General features: G+C 40.8%; 1 protein-coding gene across 1 annotated transcript in view; it reads left to right on the forward strand.

Annotated features, from left to right (window-relative positions):
- The window catches only part of PTPRC (protein tyrosine phosphatase receptor type C), a 103,263-nt gene that overhangs the window by 52,315 nt on the left and 33,174 nt on the right, over positions 1-17,774 (forward strand). Inside the window, exons 3-7 of the mRNA XM_048495897.1 lie at positions 6,384-6,422; positions 7,728-7,919; positions 9,896-9,997; positions 12,211-12,237; positions 14,174-14,386. Coding sequence (XP_048351854.1) covers positions 6,384-6,422; positions 7,728-7,919; positions 9,896-9,997; positions 12,211-12,237; positions 14,174-14,386 — 573 coding nt within the window. The remainder of the gene's footprint in view (positions 1-6,383; positions 6,423-7,727; positions 7,920-9,895; positions 9,998-12,210; positions 12,238-14,173; positions 14,387-17,774) is intronic.

Genomic DNA, 17,774 nt, shown 5'->3' on the forward strand with positions numbered 1-17,774 from the left:
AGACTACCCTGATGATACCCCCCCAAGTTTGGTGCAGTTTGTTTCTGGGGGACCAAAGTTATGAACCCTCAAAGGGGGTGGCCCCATCCTTTCCAATGGGAGCTAAGGAGACGGGGGCTACCCTTTTGAGGGTACATAACTTTAACCCCCCTGAACCAAACTGCACCAAACTTGGGGGTAGCATCAGGACAGTCTCCTGATGATACACTGAAATTCTGGTGCCGATATGTCTAAAAATGCACCCCCTGCTGGCACCAATAACCTGGTGCAAAAAATGGGTCGTGGTGGGGTGGCTGCCCATGGGGGGGCACCAACTCAGGTTTTACTCAGGGCTCCAGTCTGTCTCGTTATGCCCCTGGATAGCCCCCACTCCTCCACTGTAGCAGAGAATCCCCTTCCTTCTACAAGAGCATCTCCGAAGCACAAAAGGTTGCATCAAAAGGGGGGGGGGTGTCTCTGCCTCTTATGGACAGCCTCCCCCGAGTAAACAGCATAACAATGAGCCATGTTCCCTTCCTGCCGATCCAACAAGTGCTACAGAGAGATCATGGAAAGCATGACCGACCGCAAGGTAAAAGGCGTAGTGAGAGCAAATAGAAACTTACAAATCTGCGCGCGCAACTCCAATTCAGTAGTGCCTTCTGATTGACTGGGTTGAATTTTGTCACAGCTTAGACGGGCACCTTGAAAGTGGAGCAGCCACAAAAGTTTTGCACACTAGCCAGGCACATCTGGAGTTAAAGCAGGGTTTTTGAAAAAACTCTACATACATCCAGGAGCAGGGAAAATTGGGGTAAACGGCCAGATGTGGTGCAAATCAAAAAGTGAGCAAAGCTAATCCATGCTACGGGGATCGACAGTGTGGAAAACTTGTAGAATATGGAGCAGCCTCAAATAATTAATCGAGATTAAACCTGTAGTGTGGAAAGGGCCTCTGCCAGAGCAACCAGGGAGCCAGCACTTGAAGAAACAGCAGTTTTTCCACCATGTATTACATAATTACTAGGTTGATCCAGATGTTTTAACTGGGATGTCATCAATATGCTGATGACAACCCATTATATCTGTTGATTGATGGTCATTAGGATACCATGTTTTGGCCAGTTGTTTCAGAACTGTGGTGGAGTGGATGACAGAAAGTTGATTTAAATCCAGAAAAGACATAAGTCATGTGGCTGGGTCGGGGACACCAACAAGGTGAAGAGTGCCAGCTGCTGGCTGTTGTTGGTGTGCAACTAGAGGTGGTTCCAACTATCCTGAGCCTAGGTGTGCACCTTGATGCCTCTTTGACATGGGGCTCAGGTGATGCATATGATTCACATGGCGTTTTTTCATTTTCATTAGCTGACCCCCTACATGTCCCAATTTAATCTAGCCAGCAGTGATCAATGCGACAGTCACCTCTAGATTTGACTACTTCAATTTGTTCTATTCAGGACTACTCATGGGCCTTCTCTGGAGACTCCAGCTGGTCCAAAATGCAGTAGCGAGAGACCTCATGCCGAGAGCACATTCAACCAGTTCTCTGCCAGTTGCACTGGCTTTGGGTGGAGTACCAGATCAAGTTTAAGGTTTTGGTGTTGACTTATAAGACTCTAAGCAGTCTGAGACCAGTGTATCTATGGGACCATCTCTCATGGTATGTTACCTATAACTCTGTGCAGTCAGCAAGTGGAAATCTACTGGAGGTCCTTGGCCCTTAAGAGATCCAGCTAGTCTCATCCAACCAGTTGGAACACTCTTTCTGAGAAGACCCGGGCTCTGCAGAATATAGTACAGGCCCTGTAAGGCAGAGCTGTTCCATCAGACATATGGCTGAGGCAGTTACTGTTCTTCATCCAGGCTTCCCCTTCTCTTTTGTCTTCCCCTTTCCTCTCTCTTCCTCTCCCTTTCTCCTTCAGTGGGGTCTAAGGAATTAAGCGTCATCTTGAGATTAAATGACTGGATTAGGCTCTAAATTGTTCTGAATTTTAATTGCCATAAGTTAAAGTATGTAGTTGGAAATGTTAACTTTAATTAGTATATGGATATTGTTTGAAAAAGTTAGAAACTGCCTCAAGCCTGTGCAGGGAGGGGCAGTATACAAACGTAACAAAATTAAACAAAATATATACCATAACAAACAGAAAAACACAAACTAGTATCTTAACTATATGGAGAGTTTTAACCTGTCCCTTCCTGGTTCTGGTAGCTCTGATGGAATTGAACTGGACTAGAAAGTTGGGCATTTGTGGCAAAAATTAACAAACTTCCCCCCTCCCCCCCAATTGCTGATTGTGTCATTTTGTCTTGAGAGGTACAGAATAGTCTTCTGTGTCACTCTATGGAAGTTTTCAGTGTGGGTACCAAGATTCCCTCAGTATGCTGCTCTGCTGGTTTTTGAACTGCCCAGATGTTCTTTGGAAACTGCACATTTTTCTGTCTAGTATATTTTTATCCCACTAAGCTCAAGGAAGTTTTCATGTTTTTCTATTTTATCCTCACAACAGTTTTATGATGTAAATAGGGCTGAGAGAGAGAGTGACTGGTCCAAGACCCCCTCTGCCATGCCCCAAATTACTGGTCTGACAGAAGACCTCTCTGCAAACTTGATTTTGGTCATAGGATTGGCAATTCCCGGTAAGAAAAATCTTGGACATGTTGGGGAGGAGACTAGAAATGGCCGTGTTTGGAGAGTGGTGGAAACTCAGCACTGATATGATGCTGTAAAGCCTGCTCTCAAAAGCTCCCATTTTCTCCAGTGGAATTGATCTCTGTGATCTGGAGATCAGCTCTAATTCTGGCAGAACTCCTGAGCCCACCTGGAGGTTGGGAACTCTACACTAGTCAGGTTGGGTCCCCTCCATCTAGTTCTCTTCTGACTCATGACAATTTCTGGTGCCCTGCAGGTGTGGAAAAAGTGGGGTTGGGGGAGGGTATGTTTGTTATTTTAATATAACAAGAGCAAGATGCAACTCATTCCCCTCTGTCTATCTTCAAGGTCGTTTCCTTAACATCCCACAAAGTGTGTGTTGTTGTCTGTACTGTCCCAACGCTATGGACTCAATCCCTCATATCCTGCTTTACTGTTCGAGGTATAATGATATTAGAACTGATCTGGGAGCTTTACTACCTCTAGAATGTATGTTTCTCTTAGACAAACAAAAAATGTCTAAGCTATTGAACAGCCCTAATGTAGAAATTTCTGAAGCAGTTGCTGCATTTTTAATCCATGTTCTACATGATATATAACAATGATCCTGTTTTTGTACTTGGAATGTATGGTACTTCTGGTTTATGCCTAATAAAGGTTTTTGGATTGGATTGGATAATATAACTGTTCTAAAAGGGCCACAATTGCAGAACCAGAATAAAATCAATAGATAAATTATCAGTTGCCTTCTGATATTTAATTTGTTCCTTCAAAGGAGGCCACTTCTGTTGAACTCATGACTTACTGCTACTATAATCTGTATGAAACAAATATCAGCATTCAGTTGGTTATAGTTTTTGATGTTATGGTGCCATCTATAGATTTTTCTAAACATTATTCTTGTGAGCCATGGAGGGGGGGGGGGGCGGGACAAATACTGATAACACTAGTGCTTTGAAAACTTGCAAGGACAAGATCAAATCATGTGATAGAGGTTACCTTTTATAAATGTGTTAAGTACTGAAAATTGGTGATTCCCACTGATTTACCTTGTTTAATTTGGTCCCTTTCAAGTTCAACAGTATGTTCTACTGAACTAAAACATTTCAGCTACTATTATTTTTTAATTGCAAATGTGAAATACAAAATCTTTTAAATTGTGAATGTCTGGCTAAATGTATTGATTTTATTTTGAATGCTGGGCAAGTGCAAACTGGATAACTCTGTCATTTTTAGAGTTTGTAAAGTATAAATTGTATTACAGAATTTTGATCATAAATCAGAATAAATTAGAACAGTTCATATTAACTGTGGATGCCAAAATACTTCTTGCTCAACTGAACTATTTTCGTGATGTTTCGGCTGGCATGTCAGAAATCTTCCCAATCCCTGAAGTCTTCCAGCAATAAATATAAAAAAGCCATGCTGGACAAGACAAAATATCTATCTAATCCAACATGCATGTCTTAGTAGCCAACTGGATGTATTTGATAAGCCTACTGGCAAAGAATTGAAGCAAGATTCCCTCTGCAGGTTCACATCACCAATTGGTATTAGAAATGTACTATTTACGAAATTGAGGTTTTATCTAGCCATTTATATATCTATTTCCCCATCTACCAATACCTAAATCTGTGGCTTAGGACCACACTTGCCCCACAGATATTTCTGAAGGCCTGGGGTTTCCCTAATTCCTAAAAAAGTGTTTGTGCATGCACAGACAACCTGCTTTCTGTTTGTGAAGTTGAAGAGGGTCCTGGTGGCAGCTGCTGTGGCAAAGCTCAGTCACCAGGAGCTGCTCTGGGCCTGGGCACAGAGGCCTGGACACAGTGGTGGCAGAACCTGGAAGATGTTGCAGACCCAGCAACAGCAGTGGTGGTTGCCTGGAAGATGCTGCAGTATTGGCTGCAGTAGTGGTGGCCCTGCTGCAGCTCTCAGACTCTGACACCACTGCATCTGGGATCCAAGATGAGTTTCATTGGGCATTGGGATGGAGATGGAATGTGATGGGGAGGAAGCTGGGGAGAAGGTGAAATGTGGTGGGGGAGGCTGGGATGTGGTGAGAAGATGGATAGAAGATGGGATGTAGTGAAGGAGAGCTTGCATGGGGAAGATGGAATGTGGAATACTGGTTCACCATGTCCCCACCCTCCACTCCCCGTTGCCTTGTATTGGAATTTATGTGTGTGCTGTGTTGGATTCCTATTGAATTGATCAGAATCTAGGCTAAGTAATTTGCAGCCCCAAATTCTGAGAGGCAATTCAGAGAATTGTTAAAGCATGTTCTAGCCTGAACCAAAAATGTCCTGTAAGCCAAATGTAAATTAGAACTGAACTCCTCAAAAAAATGTCCTTGGCTGTCTCTGGGTCCCATATTGGATCAGTTCAACCATTGATATTGACAGGATTCTGGCTCCTTGGACCCGTGTTCATTATGGCTGGTGTAGGCCAGTGGTGATGGTGTCTGAGCCTTGCTGATGGACATTGTAAATCTATCCCTGAGCTCATACGACTTTCCAGGGGGTTGAAAGAGGTAGTGGAAATTTTAAATCTTTTTCTTTTATCAAGTCTAAAACGTTCTGTATTTTCTGTTGTATCAACTTCTTATTTAAATTGTTCTGCTGTATTTTTTTGTTTTGTGACCTTCTGCGCTCCAAGCAGATGCTCTGCCAGTGAGCCACACTGAGCCCTTCCTTAGTCTACAGTACATCCAACATTCAATATCAAGTATATTGTAACAACATATAGGCCAGTGGTGGCGAACCTATGGCAAAGGTGGCAGAGGTGGCACTCAGAGCCCTCTCTGTGAGCACATGTGCACAGAGTTTGTCAGGTGATAATAGTGCAATTATTTCAGTGAGATTATTAGCATTAAACCTAAGACCTAGTTTTGGGGAAGCAGTGTAGGTAACCCTGTTAAGCGCTGTTAAACCCTACTGATTTTCATGGGAAGAACTAAAGCGTGATCCTTTACCTGGGAGTAAGCTCGGTTGCTGGCAATGGGGCTTGCTTCTGAGTAAACCCTCCTAGGGTCGTGATTCACCCATTCGAAGCATTGCACTGTTGCGTCAAACCTACTACCACCAAGCTTACTCCCGAGTAATGCGCACCTTGGAGCCAACTGTTTTTTCTATACTAAAACCTCAGTATTCAGGTTAAATTGCCATGTTAGCACTTTGCAATAAATAAATGGGTTTTGGGTTGCAGTTTGGGCACTCGGTCTCTAAAAGGTTCGCCATCACTGATATAGGCACAAGGGGACCAGTGCCCAAACAAGCTTTTGACAGGCAGAGGGAGCCATCGATTCAGGAGCTGATTAATCTTCTATTCTAGATGGGGTTGTGCTTCCCATGAAAAATCAGGTGGCAGTTTAGGCAGACACCTGCTTTTGGAAACTCAGTGGTCAACCTTATCTAGGGGTACATTTTACCAGCTGAAGTTAATTCACCAACGGCAACTATGATAGGTACTTTACTTTCAGGTACTCCCTGACTGTCTCAAGACTCTTCAGAAAGTTCTGTTGCCCTAGATTTTGTTCTGTTTATAATACTTTGGTAGCTGCCCCACAGGAGTCATATAGCTATGCTTGTAGGGAAGATATTTTGAAGTAAATGAATAAAATATGAATAGGTCTTTCCTGGTCCTTCAAAGCATATTTAAGGGTAGCAGGTTGCCCATCCCATGGATCAATGCAGAAATTGCCCCTCTGAATGTACTATTCTCATTCTTGATTTCTTTCTATCCATTCCAGGGTCAACGATACCATCAATGATGTCTCATCTTAAAGCTGGTAAGATGATACTTTTTAATTCCTCTTCTGGGAAATGGTTGATATACTCTAATCATGAGCTGAACTGGGTCAGTGTGCTCGCAAAGGTCCTGTGGAAACACAGCTCTCTGGATGCAAAAGAGGAGGTGGTGGCAGAGCAGTCAACAGTAGAGAAAACCCTGACATGGGCAGCAATCTAGGGAGGGAAGGAAGCGGGAAAGGATTGAAATGATCCCATGATTTTTAAAGCAAATAGCAGATATACCCCAGGAGGATTTACTTAGTTTTAAATGGAGTAAAATTATATGTACAAGAACTTAAACATGTATAAGAATCAATCTAAGCTATTACTTTTTCTGAATTTGAAGAGTGACATTTTCAGACTGTCATTTGACTCAAAGTTTGTCACAAATACTCACTTAACATTACAGTCCTTGAATTGCTTTGACCTCACTTGAGTCCTTTTCTGTTTTCTAACCACTAATAATTTTCTGCCTCCACCTTTGTGCTTCTTATCTCTCTTAACATTTGACTTGCCTTTACATTTTAGGGTCTTAACTAGGATTGATTAGTTAATTATTTTTATTATCCTATTGTGGTTTAGATACTGATTAAAGAGTTAGGCTTCTCAATTGACTTTATTTTATTTTGGAAAATATAGTTTATCTTTCAGATAAAGTTATGAAATGAAAAAATGTTGCAGAATTATAAGTGTACAATTTGGTATTTTAGAAATAACAAGGATTTTATTAGGAAGTAAATGTCCCATTGTTTTTTATCAGTGTTTGGTGTTATTCAGTTAATGACCATTTTCTTTGGAACTAACAGACCTTTCAGATCTTCAAAAACTATGGATAACCATTAATTTTAAACCATAATTTGTATTATGTTTATAATTTCTAGATTGCTTTTCTTTTCTTGGAGAGGGCCTCACTCTTAGCTACTGACCTTTGTGCATTGATCTGAAAGTCCTGTGCATGTATAACATTTATGTACATAGATTCTGTACAAGGTATACACCATGTGGAGGGATCCTGCATGCGTACAGCTTGCAAATACTCAGGTTCTCACCAAACCTGTGGATTGACATGGGGAAGCAGACAGCAAGCCCAATCCATGATTTCTGAATGTCTAAAAAAGGGTTAATGGTCAGTAACTATTGTGGATTAACTAGCAAAGAGTAGAGAGATGCAGCCTGGTTCTAGGGTGTGAGATTTTAAAGTCCTAGGAAGGTTCACTTCTTTTCTTCTGTACCCTGTACAGTGCTTAGCAGATATTCACATGGCTAATTTGTTGTATCCCTAACCCCTTGATTGCTTACCATAGAAAACACAAGTCTTGTTCCAATTCCTGGCCCTTCCGTCATACCTGCACGCTTCACAGCACACTTACCTGCAAACATCTCTGAAAGACAGCATGGCTTTATCACACCTGCAGCAGTGGTTCCTGCACAGGCCTCTAATTCTACCGAGAAGTCTGTTTCTATAACCAGCCCCAGCTCCGTCAGCAACATCACAGGTTTGCGGGGGCGGTGGTGGTGGTTTCCAATACAAATTATACTGTCTCTGTTGTTTTCTCTCAGAATATGTATCTTCTCCATCAGTTATGCATACTCACGCCCAAGTGTTGAGTGCCTGCTTATGTTAGGTGTTGTTCAGGTGACAAAAACAATGAGATGATGGGATTCAATGTGGCAGATAACAGGTAGTGACCAACTCAGTAAGGTAAACATTATGAAGAGTGTTCCCCGCCCCCTCCAATTTTGCTCTCACTGCTCCACGAAGCAGCAGCGGGAGCCTGGGGGCTGAGAGCAGTGGCTTGCCTACCACAGCAGTCAATTTGGTTGCCCTCAGTTTTACATATATGTACTGATTTTAGGATTGGTTTTCTTAGCTCTCACCACTTTGGGGGCCGAATTGTATGAAATGGCAGGTTTTAAATGTTTGGAATGAATGAATGAATTGAATTTCTCCAGACAAACTGTTATTTGGATCAACATGTGAGATTGTTACCCTGGGTGAAGCCTTTGCAAGCAATCAGGATCACTGTCCTCTTTTCTTCTCTCTTAACACTGCCCTTTTCCATGTACGAACATTGTGTCCCACTACTGGTAATAAGACCATTGTACTTTTGTTACTACAGAGACCTATCTAGCCAGCAACTTCTCCCTATTCCCACATACAATCCTCAATACTGACACAAAACCCAGCAGCCCTGCTGCCCTTTCTTCACTCCTTCCTTCCTGCCATCGTCTCACATACTCCCCATCAGGTCTGCAGTAGTCTTTGCAAAGACCTCATTGGAAAACTGCTTCGAAGTTTGTATTTGTTCTGTGACATGGTTATGTTTCATCAGGACTGCAGATGTGCAGACTTGATCACTTGCCAGTTTGAAATGCTGTGTAACTGTTGCAGGAGGTTTGGTTGCCCCCCCTTTTTCCCCAGAATATCAAGTAAATTGATCAGTGAAGATCCCTTGCTTTTTTCAAATAATAAGGGACCACAGTTGTGTTTGCATAGGATAATTCTCATCAGTCATTCTTGTTTGCTGATATTAATGAGGATATATTGTATAAATGGCCCTTAGGAGTTACTAGTTTTAAATACATTCCTATATTGAAAGCTATGTCCCAAGTGGAGCTATTTCTGTTAATCAGGAAACAAGTGGCTTGCCTGTAGATTTCTCACTTTTTGCTGCCTCTCAGCATGTGATTTTTATGTCACTTTTTTCTCTATGACAAGGTAAGTTTCACCTGCTTAGTTTTTACCTGTTATAGAAGTCCCAGGAACAGAACAGGCAAAGTGTATATTCAAGAACTATTTTTGACTTGTAAAACTATTAGTTGAAACCTTCCTGCATCCAAAGGATATATCCAAATTTTAATCTAAAGATTAGAATTTTTAAAACTGCTAGTTACATTTTTAAATGAAGGAGGCATCACAGAAAGGAACAGCTCCTCTGGGATATTTGCAGGACAGGGTCTTCATTCTAGTGCATACAAGAGGGTAGGAACAATTCTACTTACTGGAAAGCATGGATTAATATTAAGTACAATGCTGGTTTTTGAAATAGTGGTAATATTTCTTTGGCTTCCAATATTTTATGATGGTTTTCCATTGGGCCATTTTAAATTGAATTTTTAAATGTTATACCTAGCTTAAAACAAATCTGCAAAAAATGTTATAAGGACCAACTAGAATTCCAAACCCTTCTCATCCATTGGTTGCTTTATAGTGTTTCCCCTGAGCATCTTTAGAAATGAAAATGTTCTGTGTAGAACAAGAAAGGAATGAGATATGGGGGTGGGGGGGAAGTTTTCAGGTGTTTCTGTGTGTATTTGGTTGGTCGGTATGTTAATTCAGTTCTACCATCTTTTAAAAGAGAAGTTATAGATTGTCACTGCTTTCTGCTCTGTTTGAAGATGGTTGCAGTGTGTAGGGATATAATAGTTACTACCAGACTTAATGCTAACTTCTTTGTTTATTCCCTGGCAGATGATCTGAAAAATACTTCCTCCACACAACCCATCACACCATCCACTGGCATTCCAGCAAGCACCTCTCAGACTCCCACAGGCACCATCACAACCCCAATAGGTGACAAACCTGCACCCATTTAAGAGCAATCTTAACTCAGCATGCATGCATAGCTCTGAATGCAATCCATATTTGTTTTATAAAGGAAACCTTTTCCTGTAAACCTAATCCAAAGGAATGAGATTTGTGTAAAGACTGGTTAACTTTTGAATTCATCCCTAGATCCAAGATTGCAAGGTCCTCTGCTTATAGTCTTCTTGACAGTTTGGTTGATTGTTTACCCGTACCTGAAGTTCCAGTGGGAGGAAATTGGGGGGGGGGGGGGCACACAGCAGCATTTTGCCAGTGCGTTACTTCCAATGGAAGCCAGAATTGATATCATGGGACACATTAGGATTTGCAAAATCCAGAGTTTTGCAAGTCCTAATATGTCCCATGACATCACTGTTAGTGAAAACCAAAACTGCTAATAGTAGTCCCTACCTCCTAAATGCTCTTGGTGTTGCTGGCTGCACCTTGGAAACTCTAAGAATAGCCCCAGCCAGTAACAGTGACATCTGCACATACTTTAGGTAGCATTTTGAGTTGCCCCAACAACCCAAAATGGAATCAGGCAATGTATCGTTGCCAATCCTGGCATGGGAAATTCTTGGAGATTTGGGGATCGTGCTAGGGAAATTCTACCCTGATTCAGCCATTTTCTCCATGGGAACTGATCTCTACATCTAGAGATCAGCTGTAATTCCAGGAGAACTCCAGCCCTCACCTGGATGTTGGCAACTTTACCTAGAACTTGGGTCCATATGCAGCTCTGATTATGAACTGTAACTCAACCCTAGTATTGGAAGAAAATTGGCACATTGTGTATTACTTCAGTTTCTCAAGGTATCCCTGAAATTGAGGATAGAAGTCATAAAATTGGCCTACCTTTAAACAAGATTTCAAGGGGTTTGATTTGGGAGATTTTCTCAGTGGACATCTGTCACTGAAGGTATTGTTGAATAAACAAGATTTCAATGGGTTTGATTTGGGAGATTTTCTCAGTGGATATCTGTCACTGAAGGTATCGTTGAATAGAACTTAGAACTCACATATGACAAAATGAACTTTTATAGTTAGGATTTGTGGCCACAGATGGGAAATGGTAGGTGGGAATTCTTTATCGCTATTTTTAGTCAATTAGGGAAGGCTACATAGGGGGAAACATTAGTTTTGAACCATCAATTTAGGTTTTTTTTCAATTAGGGAAGATTTGATTTGATTTTGGAGAAGTACGATATATAGTAATGATATGATGTACTGATAGGAATAACATGATGGTGTTTTGCTCTGGTTTATTTAATCTGTGTATTGGTAATATGTTTCTTTTGACAAGGTCAGTATTTTTGGTGCAAGAAACAACAACCGAGCTGATGCTTCTGGCTTCATTACCTAGTCCATAAACTAATAATGCATGTCTGGTCTTCTGATCCCACTTCTGAAAAGGGACTGTGGGCAGCAGGTGAATGGCACCTTCTAGATGAGCGGATCAGGGCAAATAGAGACTGTCTACAGCTATTTCAGATTTTCCAAATAGTGTGGTGAGGAGGATTCAATCCTCTCCCCCGTGTGCTGCAGTCCTAATCCAAATTAGACTTCTGTGCAACCTCTGCTAGAGATCCTTGAAGAATTTGCAACAGTTCCTAGTCCATAGAAATATGATGGTGGTACCTCCTGTTAGGATTTATAGTTACCGAGACTAATTGCAACCACCACCAAATAGGATGCTAGCCTTCAGGTAGAACCCTTGGATTACACCTCATCTCCAGACCACAGAGATCAATTCCCTTGGAGAAAATGACTGCTTTGAAGGGTGGACTCTTTGGCATTGTACCCCATTGAGGTTCCTGTTCTCCCTACGCTCTACTCCAAAATCTCCAGGAGTTCCCAACCAGAATCTGTCAACCCTACCTCCAACTGGAGCATATCTCTAATATGAAATTGTGCTTGGGTTGAATAAAGATTATCTGTCCTCACTGGACCCAGGGAGCAGGTTGCATAGATCCCAGCAGAGTGTGTGGGTCATGCTGTGTTACCGTTTCATCACTCATGTTGAAATATCAGTTTTTACAAAATGTATAATTAACTACATTTAAAAGAAAAGAAAAAGAGTGTAATTGCCATAGGTTCAAACAGTATACAATGTCAAAATGAAACAACAGCATATATTTCTGTTCACTTGGAGACATTGCAGTTATCTGCTTTCTTACAGTTTGCCTTCGTTTTTTTTACAGGAACCACTACAACTCCCAAGGACTGCAGTAAGTTTTAAGTTTTCCTGAATAAGCTATGCAATCTTCTGAATAGAATGATGAATTTAACTAAACTCTGATTTCCTATTTGGAGGCACTAGTTGATTCTCGAGAATGATCTCAACATTGATAAAACTTCTTATATTAAATAATTCACATGCAAAATATGTCCTATGGAATCCAGTTGGTGGTTGACGAGTATATGCAGAGCTTCCATTGAGGGCCTACTTGGTATACGTTTAAGGCGGCTGAAACATTATCAGGCAGAAGCCCGCTCTAGTTCATGGAAATAGCAGGAGTACACTACATCCAGCGAGTACCACCTGCTCTGGTACGCATTCAAAGGCTGGAGCGCCAGACTTTACCGGATGATTTCCACGGTTCCCAAAGAATATTCTTATCACGCCGAAACTATGTTACCGAGACCTACCGCATATACGTACGTTTAAGACGCACCGGAAGCTATAAAGGACTTGACCCCCCCACTTTTCTAGTTAAAATATAGAGTACCACCGCTCGCCAGTACCACCTGCTGCTCAGTACCTGGCGTATAAGACGACCGCAGACTTTACAGATGATTTCCCAGGGTTCAAAAGTATTCTTATACGCCAGTATATACAGTATATCTGTATAGATGTGCACATCATAGCTCCCCCAAGCACCTCACAAGTCTCTGAGAATATCATGGTTTTATGGCAGAGGGAAATAATTGTTGATTCAGTGGCTGGGCTGGTACTGGTGATGTGTAATAATGTATTAGCAGCACCTTTTCTGGCATGAGTATATTAACAGTAATTTGAGCATAAGAAGAGCCCTCATCAAATGAGAAGTCCATGTAATCCAGCATCTAGTTTCACAAAGTGATCATCAAGTAGCCCTGGAGAGCTAACAACAAGGCATAGAGATGAAGGCATCCCCTGATGTTGCCTCTTAGCAATGGTATTCAGAAGTTTGCTGGCTCTAACTGTGGAAGTTCCTTTTAGTCATGAGGGCTAGTAGCCATTGATGGACCTATCATCAAGTAACCTATACCTTCTAAAGACATCTATGTTCGAGGCCATAACTACGTCCTGTGACAGTGAATTCCACAATTTAATTACTCTTCTTTTATCCTGTTTTGAAACTATTGCCTATCAAGTTCACTGGGCACCCACAAGTATTATGGGAGGGGAAGAAAAAGTATTCTCTATCCATTTTCTCCAGCCTGTGCATAATTTTATAAATCTCTGCCAAGTGATTCCCATAATTTTCTCTTTTTTTTCTAAACTGAAAAGTCCCCGATTCTTAGACTTTCTTTGTAGGAAGGAGGTTCCAGCCCTTAGATCATTTTTGGGTGCCCTCCTCTACATTTTTTCAAACTCTGTATGTCTTTAATGGAATCCATCCTTGAATTAGTAGCTTTGGGGAAATTAGGAGAGTCCTAAAGTTGGTTGTAAAAATAGTTTTTTGTTTTGTTTCGTGTTCCCACAGTGATCTTTCCTTCCTATCCAGTGTTTTCATTGTTGTTTTTATGGCTTTGTGTGTGTACTTCAGCTAGGTTTTAATTGTTTTAATTGTTTATTTGTGTTGGTTTTAATGGTTTTTAAGATGTGGTTTTATTATGTAGGGTTTTTTTTATTTAATTGCCTTGGTGGCCCTTTACTGAGAGAGGCAGAAGAAAGGTACATGAGTGTATCATCTTTTGTATAAACAAACAAACAAATCAATAAATGGTTTATTAATAGTTTTTCTATTGATTTGGGAAAACTCTTGAATGAAGCATAGGGCAATAGAGACATTGTTAAATAAATAACCTCATCTGCTTAAATAAATTAAATTGAAAAGAATAATTTGAGGGGGGGCTCTCCAAAAATCCATGCCAATACTATACTGAAAGGTTTCTCATTTGAAAGTAAGAGGATGTTTCAAACCAAGTGTTTCAGCATTTTCTTTTTTCTTTTCTTAGATATTTACATTTTTTCAGTGAAGTACTATACATTTGATGGCCACTCTGTCAATGCTGTGATGCACCCTCCTAATTTGCCAAATGTTTTCTGTGACCATTGTCATTGGAATAAGGATAATAATACGATTTCGGGACTTCATTCCTGCTCAACTTACAACCTGAATACAACTATTAACGGGTGTGAAAAGTCAATAACTATTCCTGTCCCTCCTGGTAAGACTAACTTTTTATCAATGGAAGAAAAATTGGAATTATTGACTTTCTAAGCCCAGTTTTATGATCTATTATAAGAGACCCGATCCTGAATGGTTAAAAGAATATATTCCAAGGTTGAAAACTGTATCCTAAGTCAGTCTCTAGCCATTTGGATGGTGAAGGTACAAAGGAAACTGTGGAAGCTACTGCTTTATATATGACTGTTGCTTGTGAGTTTTTTTCAAGGACTCTCTTGGCTGTAGGTGTGGTGGTTTTTGCTGCTACTGTTTCACCTGCATCTGTGTCTGGCATCTTCAGAGGCATGTTATGGTTGAATGTATTTGCATGGTACAGTGAGGAGTGATTTGTGTGGTAGGGTATCTGCCTTGGAGTCGTCTAACTGGGAGAGGGTGAGGCACATTTGCAAGTATCTAGGTGCAGTACTGTTGCAATTTCATTTGCATGTGTCCTAGCAGGTGAGGTGCTTTTGCAAGTGTCCTGGTGGAGTTAATTTCTAGTAGCATTTGTATGTGTCCTTGTGGTTTGAATGTGTGTGACTCATCTCAAAATCTGACGTGACGTGAGCCTACGAGGGGATGGAGGGAAGGAGTTTGTATTATCTGGTGGATCGTTGTATGGTGTTTGAAAAGTCCCTTGGTTTTTGTTTTTGGTGTTTTTTAGTAGCAATGGCCAGGTTTTATTGATTTTCAGACTCTCTTCTGTTTCGTGGAAATTGTCTCGGTATTTGTGCACCTCATCGCCTCCCATCTGAGAGGAGGACAAAACAGAAAACAAACCACACAAATCACTTCACACTATGCCACAGCAAGAAACATATCCTACTATGACATCCTCTGAAGATGCCAGGCACATATCTGAGTGAACCATTAGTAGCTAAAACCACCAGACCATGGTTACACAACATGGAAAATCTACAGCAACCAGTTGATTCCAGCTGTTAAAGCCTTTGACAGTATATCTTTTGACTGTTTCCCTGGGAAGAAATGGGAGGGGGCATAGAGAGACTGCAGAAGGGTTAATCCTTTACTGTGTATTTTCCCCTTATCTGGAATCTTTTTTCTCTTGACCTTTTCCTGCTTCCTTTGTTTGTTTCCCTCTTGTTTGCAATAATATGTGATGCAATAATATGTCTGCAATGACAGGTACAATAATGGACACAAAACTCAAAAGAGATTGTAATGTTTGAAGGAAACCTCCACTGTTTGCAATAATATGTGAGGCTATGAAAAGGTGCAAGGGGTGAAATATGAATACCAAATTTTACCCAGCCTGGTGTCTGTTTTTAATAATTAATTACAAGCTACCTAGCTCTTACCAGCCTGAGTGAAAAAATGTGAGACTCTGAACATGTGCAAAATGCCTTTTACTGATTACCAATGTCAATCTCCTGCCCTTATCTCCCTGAAAATCTGAAGTTAGGGCTAAAGGTCTAAAGAGTCACAATAGTCAGGTAGATTTAACTCTAGAACCTTTCGTAACAGAACAAGAGGTACTTGCCAACAGAAGGTCAAATGGTTGAACAGCATAGTATCCAGGCTGACTTAAATGTTATCACCTCTCGTTACAGAAAAATGCAGACTTCTGGGAATACAGATTAATCTGTACCAAGAATAATCCATTCTTTGAATGCAGAGACTGTGAGCACTCTGCATATGTGCTATACTTTTTTCTCACTTCCTTCTGCTGTGCTCTTTTTCTCATTTCCTTCTGCTATGTAATTTGTAGAGAGGTTTAACTTGGGGAATCTTTCATCAGTAATGAAGGCATTGATTAATTCCTGTCTCTCACTTAGATATCAATACTTAGAAACTTCAACATCTGAACAATGTATTAAATCATGAGTCAGCTGTGACTTGACAGCAAAAAAGTGATGAATTAATGTGTCTGTCTAGTCATGTATACACTTCGCTAAATGCAACTTTCCATGGTGTTTATCAAGTGTAATGATGTACATACTTTTTATCAACAAGTACTATCTATGAAGTAAAATCAACCTGAGTAAAGAGAATTGAAGCAAATGCACAAAGCTAGGCTTTAGGTGTGAAGACTGTGTAAGGACCATGCAAGAAATGCCAGTATTTGCAGCTTTCTCCTCTCCTCAGCACTGCTTTCTGACTCTGGGAAGTTGCCTCAACGATGCATAAGACCCATGTGAAACAACAGCCATGCAGATCTGGAGGCAGCAGTGGTGTGGGGAAAAGGGGCAAAAATAGTCTTTCAGCAGAACTGCATGCAGGCATAGGGCAGAAAGGAAGATGATTTTCCCCTTTTCCCCCTTCTTAGTGCAACCACACAGGTCCTATAATACCTGAATCAATTTTACCAAGGTTGCAAGACTGTTAAGAAGGTCAGCAGTTTGGTGCACATGGCACAAATAAAACCTCTACCCTGCAGGACTTTTGAAGGAAAAGATCCATTTTGGCTTTTTTTGAAAGCATTGTCTCTTTCCCCTACTAGCTCTCACTCGCACCCACCATTTTTTTCCTGCTTGTGATTCTCCATCCCGCCCACCATATAAGGTTTCCTCTGCTTACAGCTAATTTGCCATGATTTTATTGTATAAAGTACGCCCATGTAAATAAGAAAAGTTAGTTTGGATCTGTGGCAATCACTTTTTTCTTTTTGCTTTTTTGTTTTGATTTGAGGCGTTGTGTCTTTTGGAAGCTACGTGACAACATAAGAGAATCTGCAATATGGGCAAATTTTGAGTTTTCATAGCTTTGAAGACACCATGCTCAAAACAACAACAAAAGGAAAAACGACACATACACAGGATTGCCAGTGAAATCATGGGTGGATGAGCTGCAAGCAGAGGAAACCTCCATCACAAACATTCAGCAAATGGCAGGTTTGATAGAAAATCACAAACACAAAATCACAAGAAAATCTTGGGGGGTGGGGGGAAGAGATCACTAATTTAGCATTTTCTTAAAAAAAAACAGGTTGAGCAGAAATAAAATGTTCTGAAGACATCTTCGGGAAAAAGCTGTGTGGAGTTCTTCCCCAAAACACTTCTTTTAATGTCCTTAAGATCTTTTATTTGTACTGTGCAGTAAGGGCCAATGATGGGACATTTGGGAGGTCATTAATTCTTAGGGTTGCAACAAGAAGCAACTTGACAGCACTTAACACACACAACACACACAGAGGAAAAGCCTGCTGGGGAGGAAAGAGGAAAGCCAGGAAGAGAAGTGATCATCTGCTGATACATGGTGTGATTTAACCCTTTGTTTATATCTTTAAATGATACTGTATTAAAAGCAATAGACACAGTCCGAGAGCTGACCACTGCTAATGATTTTAGTTGTCTTCAGTAGAAAATTTAAGCATGTTTTCTTTTTCTCATTAGAATCAGGGATCTAATTAATGCCTGTTTTTGGAATTG

Source organism: Sphaerodactylus townsendi, linkage group LG05 (genome assembly GCF_021028975.2).
Source record: "Sphaerodactylus townsendi isolate TG3544 linkage group LG05, MPM_Stown_v2.3, whole genome shotgun sequence".
Classification (NCBI taxonomy): domain Eukaryota; kingdom Metazoa; phylum Chordata; class Lepidosauria; order Squamata; family Sphaerodactylidae; genus Sphaerodactylus; species Sphaerodactylus townsendi.